The sequence below is a fragment of the Acanthochromis polyacanthus genome, chromosome 12 (genome assembly GCF_021347895.1).
Source record: "Acanthochromis polyacanthus isolate Apoly-LR-REF ecotype Palm Island chromosome 12, KAUST_Apoly_ChrSc, whole genome shotgun sequence".
Taxonomy (NCBI): Eukaryota; Metazoa; Chordata; class Actinopteri; family Pomacentridae; genus Acanthochromis; species Acanthochromis polyacanthus.
This window is the reverse complement of record NC_067124.1, coordinates 36,702,614-36,718,103: the sequence shown is the minus strand read 5'-3', so window position 1 is coordinate 36,718,103 and position 15,490 is coordinate 36,702,614. Positions and strand designations below refer to the sequence as shown.

Here is a 15,490-nt window from a genome sequence, read left to right as displayed (position 1 = left end):
TTCAACAAATGCTTGTTGCACCACTTTCTCAGATCCTCCCAAAATTTTTTTTGGGCTTTATTTGGGTAATTTTATGAACAAATGCAAAGTATTATGGTTATAAACATACAGTATAAGCAGTAATGATCTAATCTAATACCCATAGTCAGTCCAAACTTAATCCTCGCCTATGATTTTAGGGTTTTAAACTACTAAAAAAAGCAATTTATACTCCTTTTACATGGTCAGAATTTTTTCCCCTTCCAAAACTTTTACCCTTCTGGTGAGAAAAGTATAGAAATGAATGAAAATAAAAAAATACTGGACTGTGGAATTTCCCAAAATATCCTTATTATTTCATGGGCGACTTTATTTTGGGTTTTTCATGCCTCTATTTTAGGACTTATTCTTGTGAAAAGACATTGAAAGAATGAATTTTCTTCTTTACTAATGAAAGTTGCATAAGGTAAAAGTTTTAAAACATTAAAATAAAGCTTATTTATTGATTTATAGGCTGTTGAACTCAGGTGTAGACCCAAAATAGCCTAACTTTAGGCATTAAAAAGTGCATGTGGGATACATGGTACGCGGTTCAAATTTTTTTTGGAGGAACTAGTATGTGTGAAGTATGTGTGAACTTACTTTCATATTTGTTTCTTGTGCCAAAGATGAGCAACTGCTGAATCAATTTACTATACATTTTGATCCTCGTTTTTGTTTTTAGGAACCATTTACATGACCAACTAAAGATGAAAGATGAATCTGAAGCATCAGCATCGTAGTATAAGTTACAAAGGGCATATCTGAAGTTAATTATTATATAGACATTGTTTTTTCTTTCATACAGTAACTGAATAAGAAGAAATGGCATCACTCCCAGACTGCATTCTCAGGACAGCCTCGGTATCGTATTTGACTTATCAGCTGAATTTGAAGATTTGCAAGTGAAATTCATGCACCCAAAAGGTCCCAGCAAGAAGTTCACATGGCCTAGAAAGGATGACGTAGTGTGGGTGCCTACAGCCCACATCCTCTGTCCAATCACTGCTCCTTCAACACGCCGTGGTGGACAGTACCACATATCTGGTGCAGATGATGGCCTGATTTCAGAGAAATTCAAGCAGTTCAAAGGACAGAAATAGTGGTGTGATAAGTTGGGGACAAATTACATGTTTTACATGGGACCTAAGGCAATATAACTCATTTTAACTGCAATATATTAGTTAGAATTCCTAAAAAAACGCCTATAAAACATAGTGCATTTCTTGGTTAAATTGGCCATGAAGGATTCAAGAAACAATGTTGATACTTCAGATATCAATTATTCGGATGTTTATTGTTATACAGACAAAGTTTCATGTTTCTACTCCATGTCCCACATTGGTTTCTGTGCCAATATATGTATGGTGTTTTTCAGTCTGTTTCATAAATAGGCATCGTTTTGAGGTCTAAGGAGACTAGCTAGCTCTTGGATATTTTTAGGTTAGAGAGAACTTTTAAGGTACTTTGAGATTTTTATAACATATGAACCTTGTTACTTATTAAAATTTGTGAAAAAAATGCCTAAATTCTTGAAAAATGCCATTTTCGCCAAATTTTTAAATTGCCCTGTACCACAGAGAAATGGGTATATTCATTCCAAATTTTTTTTTCCTGCTCTATTGTTAAGGTGTTTGAACCCTTCAGATCACTTGTAAGTCTATATCATCAGTCAGTTCCCAGTATTATCTTCCTAAATCAAGCCTTTCTACCTAACATATCAATTTCCGAGTGGAAAAATAGGGATTTAAATATTTTATAACTTAGCAAATAGCAATCATATGATGTTAAAACTTTGCAAGTAATCTATTCTTATGTTGGGATAGTTAAAAAAAAAGTTTGGAGATGATCAGAGGAGGTCATGCAACAAAATTTCCTCAGATTTGTTGAAATGAGATGGAATGACTCATTTTTATTTCAGCAGTTCACCGTCTTTCAGTCGCATCGTCTAGTTTTTCTTTTCAAACGCCACATCACGAGTCCTTTTTCTCGTCAAAATACGCCTACTTTCATGAGCTGGTTCATTCTGAGTACGCAATTTTGTCTTTTAGGATCAGATGAATAGCTTTGATACTCAGAGCAGCTTTGGTTTTGTATGTTCAGGCAAAAAAAATACTTGAAACTTATCGCCCCTGGTTCCAGTTTTACACAAATTAGGAGCAATTTTTCTTTGTTCCCAGCTTTCAAAATCAGACAGATATTAGACTTAATAGAAACGTTAACGGCATGTGACACTTGGAGAGCAAATGATGCATGTTTGTTTGTCAGTTTGGTGCTCTCCACAGCTGCTACGTCTGTTTTACCTCCTCTGACAGTGCAATAAAATGAACCCTAACCCTGAAATGTGCAGCTTTGTACCTGGCAGTTGTTGCAGCAGAGTCCGTTGCTGCAGTTGGAGCCTTGAGTCAGGGTGCAGTTCTTACAGCATTGATCGCCTTCTCTGGCACACTCCTAAAAGATGAACGGGAAAAACAGACACTGCTTTGAGTTGGTGAAGATCCTAACCCTAAAAAAAATCATCAAAATTACAACATCTATCAGAGCCGCAAACTGTAAAAACAGAAAAATTTGTAGGATTTTCAACAGTCCTTGAACTAATCGTGTGTGACGTGCAGTTCTTTCTGGAAAATCAACCAATTCTAAGCTTAAAATCTAATTATTTAATCTAAATCTCATTTACAGATTTGCCAAACATAAATAGTTTGCACCGGATCTTGTATGTGACAAAAGATCAGTGAATATTCGGTTGAACTGCAGGCAGTGTTTCCACAGAAAGAGGAAAGATAAAACCTAATCGATTACCAAAATAAATGCAGCACAGCTCAAAATGGCACACAGAGGAGCAAGTTGTTGGAAGATATTTCTGGGAAATCTTTAAAGGGAAATTTTTTAAGGAATTATTGAAATTTGCTTCCTGAAGGTTTTGCAAATTTTCAGAATTTTGGGGATTTTTTTGGATTTGTTTCAGAAAAGGAAACAATATTATTTGGTGCCTGTAAATGAGGACAACAGGAGGGTTAATATGATGCACAGAACACTTCTAGTCATGGCTGTGCTGTCTCCATACAGGCGCAGGACTTCGTGTTGCAGTGAAAAATGAGCCATATAATCCATGTAACGTTCATACTGTGTTATCAGTGCTTTGATTTCCCCAGTTGCTGCTTCCAATTAGCCCCTGTTAGCGTTTAGAGACACAGCAGGTGGTTTTGTTGTCGGGTAATCAGCTCATCTCTCTGCCTTTGGATGATTATAAAATTAAAGCTCCTCATTTGCATCATTTCACGCATTTATCCCCGGTACTTAAACCCACCGCTGGGCTGCCGCAGTCGCACTCTTCTCCAGGCTCCACGAAGCCGTTGCCACATTCTGGAGGGTCGAGCAGCTGCGAGAAAGCCAAAAAGAACAAGAAGAAATGTATAAATATGCACATTTTAAATGCATAAGAGGCGTTTGTGTGAGCGTGATGCACCTTCAGAGGTTTGTTGAACAGACAGGCTCCTCCGCCGCTGTTCAGGAAGTTGTGGTACTCCTCCACGTTGCAGTCGGAGAACTTCTTGGGCAGGTAGAAACTGTTCAACACAACACAACAATATGCAGCTATCACAGATGTAAAACAAGATAACAACTGGTGAGGAAAAAATACTTGTTTACCCATAAAAATTGTCTATTTCTTACCCTTTAACTTAATTACACGTTCATTTTTACACTTTTTCCAGACATGAGCATGGCAAATAATCATATAGTATTCAATTAAAATGGCATTTTTACACCAAAGACAGCATAAATATTGAAGATTTTGTCACAGGTTCACCATACTTACAGTTCAGAGGAGATCCTTATAATAAAACGGGGACAGATACACAGCAGAGCTAACAGTGTGATGATAATGTGGAGATAAATGGGATGTAAATGGATCCTAGGATGCATTATTTATACTTTGACCTGAAAACGAACCTCAATATTGTGAATGGTCCACTTTAAAGCAGTTATTGCATTATCATTTGATACTCATACATATTAATATTTAACAGAAATCATAATCTACTGACAGTTTGATGAAGCTTTGAACGCATTTATAGCAAAAAAAAAGTCAAAACTAAATGCCGCATTCATTTACTGAGATGTTATTATGCTGCAGTAATGATTAGAATTTTTCTGTCTAGTTTGAACAGTTTGGACAATGCAATAACAGTGAGAGTCACAGAGAGGCTGGGATTTCCTATTTCATATGTAATGAGGCCAAATGAAGCCGCCTACAGTGACGATGATGGTTTTATAATGACGATGGATGAAGCGCACTACAATATTTCAGAAAGATTTCCTAAACTAATCAGGTTTAAAGTTCTCCCAGCTTGTTACGTGGGAGCTTTGAACTCTAAATTTGTGCTCAATCTTATTAAAATCTTGTAGTTCTCATTCCCTTAAAAAAAAAAAAAAAAAAGTAATAAGGGGTGAAACAAAGATGAAACATGCTCCAATGATTCACCAGTAAACAGAAGAAACACAATCATTATAACGTGGAATTGTAGTAATATGATAAACACTGTTTATTTCACAGTGTATACAGCCAGAGGATCAAAATATGTATCATTATGATAATAAAACTGCACTATTGCAGTTTACAGCTGCAATGATTAATTAATTAATCGATTAGTTGTCAGGTAATAAATTAAATGTTAACTTTAAGTCTAATTTCCTTGATTGCAGCTTCTTAAAAGTGAATATATTTTGGTTTCTTCCTCTTTTATGACAGCAAATTGAATATCTTTGGGTTGTGGACAAAACTTTGACCATTTTCACCATTTTAGTGACCAAACAACTAATCAGTTAATCGAGAAAATACCCAACAGATTCATCACCAATGAAGATAATCATTATCTGCAGCTCTAATGTAATTATTTACCTTTACTACAGACTAGATTTATTTCATAAAATGTGCTAGAGAAAAGTTCATCATTACGATGTCGCCCCCTGGTGGCTCTTAGGAGGTTTGGCAGCATCTAAATTACAGTCATTCAACTCTGCAGTCTGACTAATCTATGACATGTATGACTATTTGTACTCATTTGCATCATATCAATATTTAATTTTCTAATGTTGCACTCTATAAAATACATATTTTGTCCTGATTTGTTCATCACAACGCTGATTCTTTAATGAACAGTAAACAGAAAGCCGTAAGAAAAAGTTTTAAAAAACCCAAAAAACTACAAAATGTAACCATTTCCAAATCCTAACTTCACCTTAATGCAATAAAATGTTCTGATTTCTCTAAAGACTGTGCCTTTTACCAAGCATATTCCAGGTTTAGTTAGGATTTAAGACAAAAAGCTGCCACACAAGCACTGTAGCATGCAACAGAAGTGAGTCCACTCCTGTGCAATATCACTTTAATGTCAAATCATTCTGAACTGTATCACCTTTTTAAATAATATTATTGAAAAGTTAAACAGTAGAGTATTTCCTCTTCAACAATCAAAAACAGATATTTTAGAAAGACAATTAAAAATCAAGCCCCAAAGCAGAAACTCTGAAATTCAGTCAAACAGCATGAACATGGTTCTAAAATTAGCTATGAACAGTAGAACTTTCTCAGTTTTGGACTTCTGAGCGCTGTTTGTCTGCATGTCTTCATCATGGATCCACATGGAAAAGAAAATCTGATTGTGAGACTTCATAAAGATGGAAAAGGATTCAGGAAGATCACAAATCTATGAAGCTCGGTGTTGGCAGCAATCAGGAGGTTTAGAAGGAGTCATAGTCCCACTAATCATGGCTGCAGTGGTCGTCCTCCTAAAATGACTCCACAGACGGTGAACTACTTTTACAATCTAGCTGTGAAAAACAGGCGGCAGCTGCTTCAGACTTGGTACAGGAGCTATAAGAGCCAAGGTGGTTGTCATTTATGACACCAAGTTAAGCAAGAGGGAGGAAAACTCGATGGAAATGAGAGTTTCTGAGAAGTTCAGACAGTGAAGGACACTTCAGAACATCAACCTCTATAAACGATATCCAAGAACAAAACTGTTGTTTGTTCTTTGCCCCAAAACTGCAAGATAGAACTTCGCTCAAGAACGTAAAAAGAAGCCTGATGAATGTTGGGAGAACATTCTTTGTCAGATTAAGATTTGTTGAGTTCAGATGAAGTCCAGCACGTTTGGTGTGAACCTGACCAGGACTACCACAGTGGATGCATGGTCCTGACAGTGAAGCACGAAGGTGGGTGTGTGATGACAGAGACAACATTTATAGATGAATGTCTGAGGATAAACCAAAACACTGGCTGACAAGAAGTTCGAAGACGAGGAATATTCCCTCATGAGAACCATCAAAGAACAAAATGACACAATAGGCCTTTATTTTTAATTTTACCAAGTCTAAAGTGTTTGTTTTTTATTTTAAATAAGAGCAAATACCTACTATTTAAGTACTGCAATTGCAGTAAGGCGATACCGTTTTCAGACATTTGACATTTAGATGATATTATACTCACTTCTGTTGTGAACTATTATGTGAACAGACAAATCCACTCATTCATGTCCACACAAACACACACACAGTAACTAGATCCTGTGAAAAAAATGTGGAAAAAAGTTAGTGGCAGTCGGTTAAATTGATCAGACATGCAGGTGCTGAGGGATAAAAGTAAACTCCCGTCATGACTGAGGTCGCTCATTGAATACAAACGTCTGAAATACCATTGACTTGGTTTTAGTGGAGGCAAATTGGAAGTGGAGGAAGCACAGAGTCACCTGTCCTCTGTCATGTGACCTCATGACATCAGAGCAGGGTTGTTATGGTAACCAAATAGAGCGGGAAGGTTAGAGGAGCGTACTGTTGTTAAAGGAGGCGAATAAATACTGAGCTAAGATGAGAATGACATTGCAGACTGTATCAATCGGTTAGACATGAATAAAAATAAGTGATGGGAAATCCTGAGGTTAAAGGGCAGAGCGGAGGAGGAGGAGGAGCCTTTCAGTCAGGAGAAATTAAGAACATTTTCTTGCTTGATCAGCCGGTGGGATCGGCCAAAAACTCAAGAATACACATCATGTGAAGTTATGAAAAATACAGCCAGTGTGTTAATAAACAGGACATCAAACTGTATTTGTTCATATCGGTGAAACAAAAAGAGAAGCTGGGCCCACAGAGCCGGCTGTAGTGCTGTTGGATGACATGGGAAAGGTTGTGGTGACTGACAACCCCCTCCGAGGCAGCCAGTCGGATCAAAACCAGCACAAGCAACGCTCGAGCAAGCTTCTGCTCACCTGCTGTCCCATTCGGGATAGAGGGGGAACGCAAGAGGTATTTCAGAAGAGGGGTACACACTCACAAACACACAAACACACATCCATATGCTCGCAGTGGCACAACGCCAAAGCAAGCAGGTTCAGTAAACAAACACGTTTAAAGACGAGCAGCGGCAGGATTCCTACAGGAAACTGACAAACATACACAGTCTGACTTATAACCTATTTTCTAATCTTAGCAGGAGAGACATTACATAAGACAGTACTGCTGAGATGCTCAATGAAGTTATATAAACAAGAGATGTGGAAAATAAAGCTGCACTGACTCCTAGTGGTGAATTATTAAACTACAATAACAGTCCAGTGGATGGAAACAGATCAGGGCTTCAGATAGATATTTTTTTACATTGGTTGCACTGGTGCTCCTTAGCTTCTTTATCAGGGTTCATACACATTATGTACATGGTTGGAAACTCAAAAAGAATATAGGTTGTTTTGGCTGTTTAATTCTTTTTCATGAGGATGATCTAGTCAAAGGTAGCTCTTCTCCTCCTCTGTTGTATTTTACGCTCATTTCTGACTCGTCACTACTTTGGTAAGTTGCTTGATGCTGAAACGATGCTGCAAAAGCTCTGTTCCCAGTCTCGTTTTGGCCACACGTTTGCAAAATATGCATAATATTTTCTGTCTTACGAAATCTCAGTGGTTCCCCAAGGTTCAGATTTTAATTGTGCCATTTGATAGCTGTGCCTGCCTGAAGAGACTCATGCAGTTTAGAGGGCAAGAGTGCAACCCAGTTAGTTTTCTGAAACTACAATTTACAGATGTCCCCTAAATAGTTCGCATGCAGACTACACTAAACCTGCAATGCACCCCGAATGCCTCACATGAATTGTTAGATGCTATAATTGTACCGATTAAAAAAAAAAATAAAAAAAAAAGAATACATCAGTCAACACTGAAATTTATCGGTTTCCTAAACACCTCACATGCAAAATAAAGGACGGATTAATAGATGCTAGAATTTTACAATGCATCAGTAGACACCATTAGGTGGCTGTGCACTGAGAAGCCTCTAGTCTCCATTAGTGCAACACAGCAGAGCAACTCAGACAAGTGTTTGGTCAAAATTTGTTTGGAAATGGTAAAATTAGTTGTTTCAATGTCAGCTTTACCTCAGTTTAGATGGGGAGAGTGTAACTTAGGTTATTCTCCAACACTGCAATTTACAGATTGTCCCTGAACACATCACATGCATGAGTGTACACTAATAGGTGGCTGTGCAATGAGAAGCTTCTAGTCTCCACTTAGATACTGCAGTTCTGCAACTCAGACGAGTGTTTGACTAGTTTGAAAAGAGTGAAATAAGACGTTCTAATGTCAAATTTATCCCACTTGAGAACAAATGATTGAGAGACTTGCTAAAAGTCAGAAGTACCAGTGCAACCAATGATCATTTTTTATCTCACTGCACAGATTTTTGGTCACACTCTGGAGCCCTACGGGTTTCGGTATATTTGGACTGTCAACAGATGAAAATTTCAGAAACCTGATGTAAATTGTTCAGTTTTTAAAGTCTATAACATTTAATGGCTTTAAAACGCAGAACTGTCCGCAGGTTTTGAGTAGGCCTGGATGAGGCTTTTATCATTTCAGTACATTTATGACAAATGTGGACAAATTTAACTCGTAGTCTGACTAACATCCAACTGATCAGATTTTGTTCCGATGACAAACCGAGTCACCGTCATCTGTGACACGACGAGGAAATGTACTTTCAAACTAACTTACCCAATGTCGTCCATGATGCAGCCGGTCCAGCGGTCATCACACTTGCATTCACCTTGAAAAAACATGAATGAAAACGAGATTCATAAAGTAAGTTTGTGATTCACAAAGTCCTCATTAAAGGGGAACTTCGGTTTTTTTCAACCTGGGGTCTGTTTTCATTTGTCATTTCATACATGTGAGTGATGGAGAAATGAATTTTCAACATAGCTCCAGTATTTAGCCAGGCAGGCAGCTTAGCAGCTCAGCCAGCAGCTCGGCTAGCGAAAAGCATAGGGCAGCTGGCCCCCCCACATCAAAGTCCGCCCTAACGTGCTTTTTTTCCCCCACACTGACCGGCTCGGATAGTCTCAACGAGTGTCCCACAACATACTAGAGATGAGAAGTGAACGAAAACCTCCACATTACCTGGCGATCGCTCTTTGTTGTGGTCTGTATCCAAATCTCAGGACGCTAGAAAGCAAATCTCGTTCTGGAGATACTGGAGCTATGTCGAAAATTCATTTCTCCATCACTCACATGTATGAAATGACATATGAAAAGAGACCCCAGGTTGAAAAAAAACGAAGTTCCCCTTTAAGGTTCATCTGAGTACCGTTGAGGATCCTCTTCTTGTCAGAGAAAATGCCGATGTTCTGTCCCAGAGACTGAGCGAGGGTTATGGCCATCTCATCCGTTTTCCCGTACTGGTGGAGAAACAACGGGAGAATAAACAGAATATTAGATGAGCTGAGAGAAAAGAAACTTTAATAAAAGGAGGTTATGAAGACATTTCTGCTTAAAGTACAAAAAATAGTCTAATTAATTCATTAAGATGAAGGGCTAAGGGACCAGTGTTGAAAGAGAGGAGGATGATCTGCAGTACTAATCCTAGAACAGTGATGGCTGTATTTAAAATATGTTCATTAATCTGCTTTGTACACACATTTTTGTCATTTCGCTTTGTCTCTTTGTGGTCATTTTTATCTCACTTTGCAGCCATTTTGTGTCTCTTTTAGTCATTTGTGTGTATTTTTGTTGTCATGTTGGGTCTTTTTGTTGAAATTTTGTCTCTCTTGTGGTTATTTTGTATGGTTCTGTGGTCATTTTGCGCCTCATTGTAGTCATATGTCTCTTTCAGTCATTTTGTGTGGTCATTTTGCATCTTTTGCAGCCATTTTGCATGTTTTTGGGATCATTTTGCATCTCCGTGTAGCCATTCCGTGTCTCTTGTAGGCCCTTTTGTGTACTTTTTGGTCATTTTAATTCTTTTTGTAGCAATTGTGTGTGTCTCTGTGGTTATTTTGTGTCCCTTTGAAGACATTTTGTGTCTCTTGTAGGCCTTTTGTGTGTTATTGAAGTCATTCTGCGTCTTTAGGTTGTCATTTTGTGTCTGTATCAGATCATGTTTTTGTATATTTGTGATAATTTTTTCATCATTTTGTCTCTTGTAGTCATTTTGAGTGTCTTTGTGGTCATTTTTGCATCCATTTATAGTCATTTTGTCTGCTTCTGTGCTTATTTTGCGTATTTTTGTATATATGTTTGGTCTCTTGTAGACATTTCTTGTGTTTTTGTGGTAATTTTGAGTCACTTTGTAGTCAGTTTGATTTTCCTTGAGGTATTTTATTTACCTTTTTGTGGGCATTTGATGTCAACTTGTAGCTTTTTTTGGGTTTATTTTATGCTTTTAGAATTTTTTTTGTTCCTTTCTGTTTTTAAATCTGATTTATAACCGCACATTGCTTTTGATGTTGCCATGAGTAAGAAAAACCTCAGTAGAAACCCAAAAATGAGTCATGGATGTCGTGGAGTCGAGGATGATAAATTTGTGGATTTCCTGTACTAAAACCAACCCAAGCTTGGAGTTCTTAAAGTCAGTATTTGTGGTTAAAATAAGGACTCACCTCATTGACTCCACCTCCTTTAGTGAGAGAACAAACTCCCCCCATGTAGGACGCTCCACCCCAGCTGCTATGAAAGCGATTCCCTCTGTTGGAAAACAAAAAAAAAATGTGTTTAATAAAAAAGTTACGATCACGTAAAACACATTTTTAATTCCCACACTTACGAGAAGAGGTGAACGGAGTCGCATTTCTCCTTGATGAAGTCCTTCCTGTACTTCATGAACTCCTTCAGGGTCACCATGGGGTCGTCGTCGATGTTGAACTTGTTGTCGGCCGACCAGGTTTCCATGGCAACCAGCACGATCCGGGTGTTGAGCTGCTCCCTGAAAATCTGTTGAATTCAGAACAGCAAACTTGATCTTTAGGAGGGAAGCGTCTTGTTAAAGCGTCTGAAAGCTTCAGGAGCGTCTGCAGCAGTCAGTCGGAGCGAAGCCGCCGCCAGAGACCAGACAGTCAACACAGGTTACAGTCTGAAGGACGAACCGGCTGCAAACAAATAATAATGTTTGCTTTCATAAGACGGAAAACCTGTCGGGGCTGCAGGCCAGACAAACACCGGAGAGCAGAGCAACAACACGGAAAACTCAACGCCGATGATGTGAAGCAAAAGAGGACAAGAGCGGTCAGAGAGATGATCGGTTTAATCCCGGTTTGTGTGGAGAGATTAGAATAAATAATAAAAATAATAAATAATACGGCTGTGAAAGGAACAATGACACCTTCAGACAGTCAGTGTGCACCAGACCTGTGCTGCTTTATACTGCTCTGCACATAAAACTACAGCTTTAGCGTCATTAAAATTTGGTAGATTCTGTTAATAATACACTGTAAAAAAAAATTGACAGCAAGGGTATCAGAAAAAAATCAGTTAAAGGGTGTGACTTTATGGCTTACTAGAAAGTGTCTATAATTATTATTTTTCAGTACTTAGTATTGATATTTTCTGTGAAATGATGGCAAATATGTGAAAAAATAAAATGTTTTTCTGATTTAAATGCAGAAATAAATTGTGTAATTTTAATGTCAGACAGAATAGATAATAATATATTATAATTTGTCTGAAAATAATAGTTTTGTAGATTAAAATACAGAAAAATGGAGTGATTTTAAAATTTTAACATAGTAAAAGAACAAATTACCATCTTTACCTTCCTTAAAATTTATGTAAATAATAAACTAAAAAACAGTAAAAATGGGACAGCGTTAATTTAAATACATTAGGTACAGAAGATGCTACAAAACAGTGAAAATACATTAAATAACTACACAACAAAAAATTATTATCTATAGATACATTTTCAAATAATAATATATTATTTATAGACTTAAATATAGCAAAACTGTCATTTTAAAGTCAAATATAAAAGGATAAATTCTAAAAATACAGATTGCTGTTGTCTGTTTTTAAAGGTTAAAGGTTCCTGTGATTTGAGTTATTATCATGTAATGCCAGCGTTATGCACCTAAAGTTAATATGCTACCTTCTCAGAAATGTAATATTTGTGCATTTTGGTAAGAATACACTGCAAAAACAATACAAAATTAACAACAAAAAAAACCCCAAGAAAAATCTGAGAAAATATACTGAATGTTCAGAAAAAAAGAAAAGCGTAATTTTACAGTTCACTAGATACAATTATTCCACATTTTCAGTTCCGAATAAATACAATTTTTCTTTAAGACAACACCAAATATCTGAAAAAATACATAATTAAAAAGATTTTTTTGCCAATTTAAATACAGTATTTAATTTCAAATGTAAAAGAACAAATAATCATTTATAAAAGTGTGTATTTGTGATGTGGATGCTTTGAAGAGCTCCAAATAAAATTCTTCAGTTCATCTGCTCCTAATTCCTGTCATTTTTCATGTTGTAAACATACTGTAAACTCATTTATGATTGGGCATTTCTTATTGAAAGAACTCCAGCAAGTATTTTTATACACTCAGACTTGAGCATTCCTTATTTTTAAATCCCAGATCTTCATACTTTCTAACACATCGCTCACTGTTTGCATCGATGATTCAACTGGAAGGATTTCTTGCCCCTCCAGTCCTTGGCAGTCGCTAAATGCCACTCATCTAACAGCGTCTTTGTGCAGAAATACATGAAATTTTATTGCAGGAACTTGAAATATCTCCTCCTCTTTGCGTAATAACAACCTGTTGTTTGCTAGCAGAACAAATAAGTGCATTAAAACGCCATTAAACTCAAGCAATTTTCAAAAAAACACCATGTTTTACCGACTATAATGTGTGCTGATGTTTTATTGAGCATGCTCAGTAGAAATCAATGTGTCCTTCCCAAACCAAGCCTGCTTCATATGATCATCTTCAAGGGCACAGCAAACGGCGTGACCTTTTTCTCCGGCTCCACCGTCCTATCGGCTTACAGACGTGACCCTGCAGCCGCTCACATTTCAGGAACACAGCACACAGACGGGGCTACAAATAATCAAACTTGGAAATAACCGCCGGGATGCGGCTGCAGCTCCGGTGCCCCTGAAACCTGAAAACTCCTAACTGGCCGCTCAGTGGCGACTCGCTGTGGGTCAGCAGAGGCTTTAAACGCAAGAGAGCAACGCCGGTTAAATGAGAAATCAGCTGCAGATGCCTCGGAGAGCTGGTGGCGAGGTTTCCAAGAAGAGGATCGATAGGATTCTTACCATGTCGGCTATATTGACCACCGTCTTCGCTTTGTTGTTCGTGTGGCCGACGGAGAGCCGATGTTTCTTGTACTGAAGAGAAGCAGACACAGAGGGATGGAGCAAATTCACTTTAACGCATTTCAATGTGGAAAAGTTTGCACATTCACTGCTAATGCCACCTTTACGGTGTAGAAAACTAAACAAATCCAGCCTCAGTGGATGCTAGGCAGGTAGATTTAGGCCAAAACTTCACAATAAAGGCGGCATTTAAAGACACATTCTCACTTTATCATCTTCAGAATCAGCCCGTTAATATTCTATATTTTGCTCTTTTTAAAATTGTGCGTCTCTGTGTAGACATTTCGTGTCTCTGGCGGGCTTGTTGTGTGTTTTTGTGGTTGTTTTGTGTCTTTTTGCAGCCCTTTTTGTGTGTTTTTTGGGGTAACTTTGTGTCTCCGTGTAGATGTTTTATGTCTCTTGTAGGCCTTTTGTGTGTTTTGTAGTTGTTATATGCCTCTATAGCTGTTTAGAGTCTCTTGTATCTCTTCCAGTCATTTTGTGTGTTTTCATACTAACTTTGGGTCACTTCTGGGTAACTTTGTGTCTCCGTGTAGATGTTTTATGTCTCTTGTAGGCCTTTTGTGTGTTTTTGTGGTTGTTATATGCCTCTATAGCTGTTTAGTGTCTCTTGTATCTCTTACAGTCATTTTGTGTGTTTTCATACTAACTTTGGGTCACTTCTGGGTAACTTTGTGCAGGGAATTTTATGTCTGTTGTAGACTAATTGTGAGTTTTGTGCTTGTTTTGTGTCTATAGCTGCTTAGTGTCTCTTGTAGGCATTTTGTGTCTCTTACAGTCATTTTGTGTGTTTTTGTGGTCATTTTGCAGCCATTTTATGTGTTTTTATGGTAACTTTGCGCCTCTGTGTAGCCATTTTGTGTCCTTTGTAGGCTTATTGTGTGTTTTTGTGGTTGTTTTGTGTCTCGATTTTTATTTAGATATCTGTAATTTGCCAAAAGTGGGAAATAACAGTGAATTATTTAAAAAAAGAGTAGATTTTCTTTTTTCCCCCTTTCATTTTCCACATACAGCAGGCAATAAATGCACATTCTCACCATTAGGTGGTCGTTGATCACCATCAGCTCGATGTATTTGGTCTCATCGTCGACACTCCGCGAAGCTTGTGGAGCCTGAAGAGAAAAAAAAGTTTTATTATAAAGACGGACAAACACTAAATATCAGTAAACGCAAAGATCAACTCATGTCTCCTGCATCACGAAGGAAATAAAAGAAATCGATAAATGTGAACTCCGCGAAGCTAAACCAGGTTAGTCTGGTGGAAATAAAAATAAAAGCAGCTGTGAGAGACATTCAGCTGCAGACATCTGACTGTCTGAGAGCAGCAGATGAATATTTTATGAAAAAAGAAGAAGAAGACGAAAAAGAGGAGGAGATGTGTAGGAGGACAGCTGGAAACTGCACTTTCTTTGTGAATTAATATAAAACATGAGGGAAGGAAACAGCAGGTTTGGACAAACAGCGAGGAGTTTATCAGCAGGTCTGTGATAATGTGGATAAAATTTAAAGATTTATAAATGCACACGGCTTAAAGTACAAAAAACAGACTATAATAAAATATTATAAATACACAAATGCTTAAATTGATCAAAAAAAAATTACAAAACAAATATACAGATAAAGTTTGACATGATAAAGCTGGGTGACTTTAAAGAATATTCTTTAGGAAATACTGATAATAATTAAACATATGTTTACAAAATGGAAAAACAAGCAAGATCTGGCACAAGATTTTCCTTTGGAATTATCAAGGTTTTGTCATATTTTATCTAATCTTACAAGCCATAAAATTTTTAAAAACCCTAAGATAAATTAGCCTAAA

At 37.4% G+C, this 15,490-nt stretch overlaps 1 protein-coding gene across 3 annotated transcripts in view; it reads right to left on the bottom strand.

Moving 5' to 3' along the window:
- adam22 (ADAM metallopeptidase domain 22) overlaps positions 1–15,490 on the bottom strand; it is a 104,500-nt gene that overhangs the window by 19,430 nt on the left and 69,580 nt on the right. For all 3 annotated transcript variants that reach the window (XM_051956303.1, XM_022196005.2, XM_051956304.1), the window contains 9 exons: positions 14,706–14,780; positions 13,609–13,680; positions 11,107–11,273; positions 10,943–11,027; positions 9,652–9,742; positions 9,060–9,111; positions 3,488–3,587; positions 3,329–3,400; positions 2,377–2,469 (listed from right to left, as the gene is read on the bottom strand). In XM_051956303.1, the coding sequence (XP_051812263.1) occupies positions 2,377–2,469; positions 3,329–3,400; positions 3,488–3,587; positions 9,060–9,111; positions 9,652–9,742; positions 10,943–11,027; positions 11,107–11,273; positions 13,609–13,680; positions 14,706–14,780 (807 nt within the window). The remainder of the gene's footprint in view (positions 1–2,376; positions 2,470–3,328; positions 3,401–3,487; positions 3,588–9,059; positions 9,112–9,651; positions 9,743–10,942; positions 11,028–11,106; positions 11,274–13,608; positions 13,681–14,705; positions 14,781–15,490) is intronic.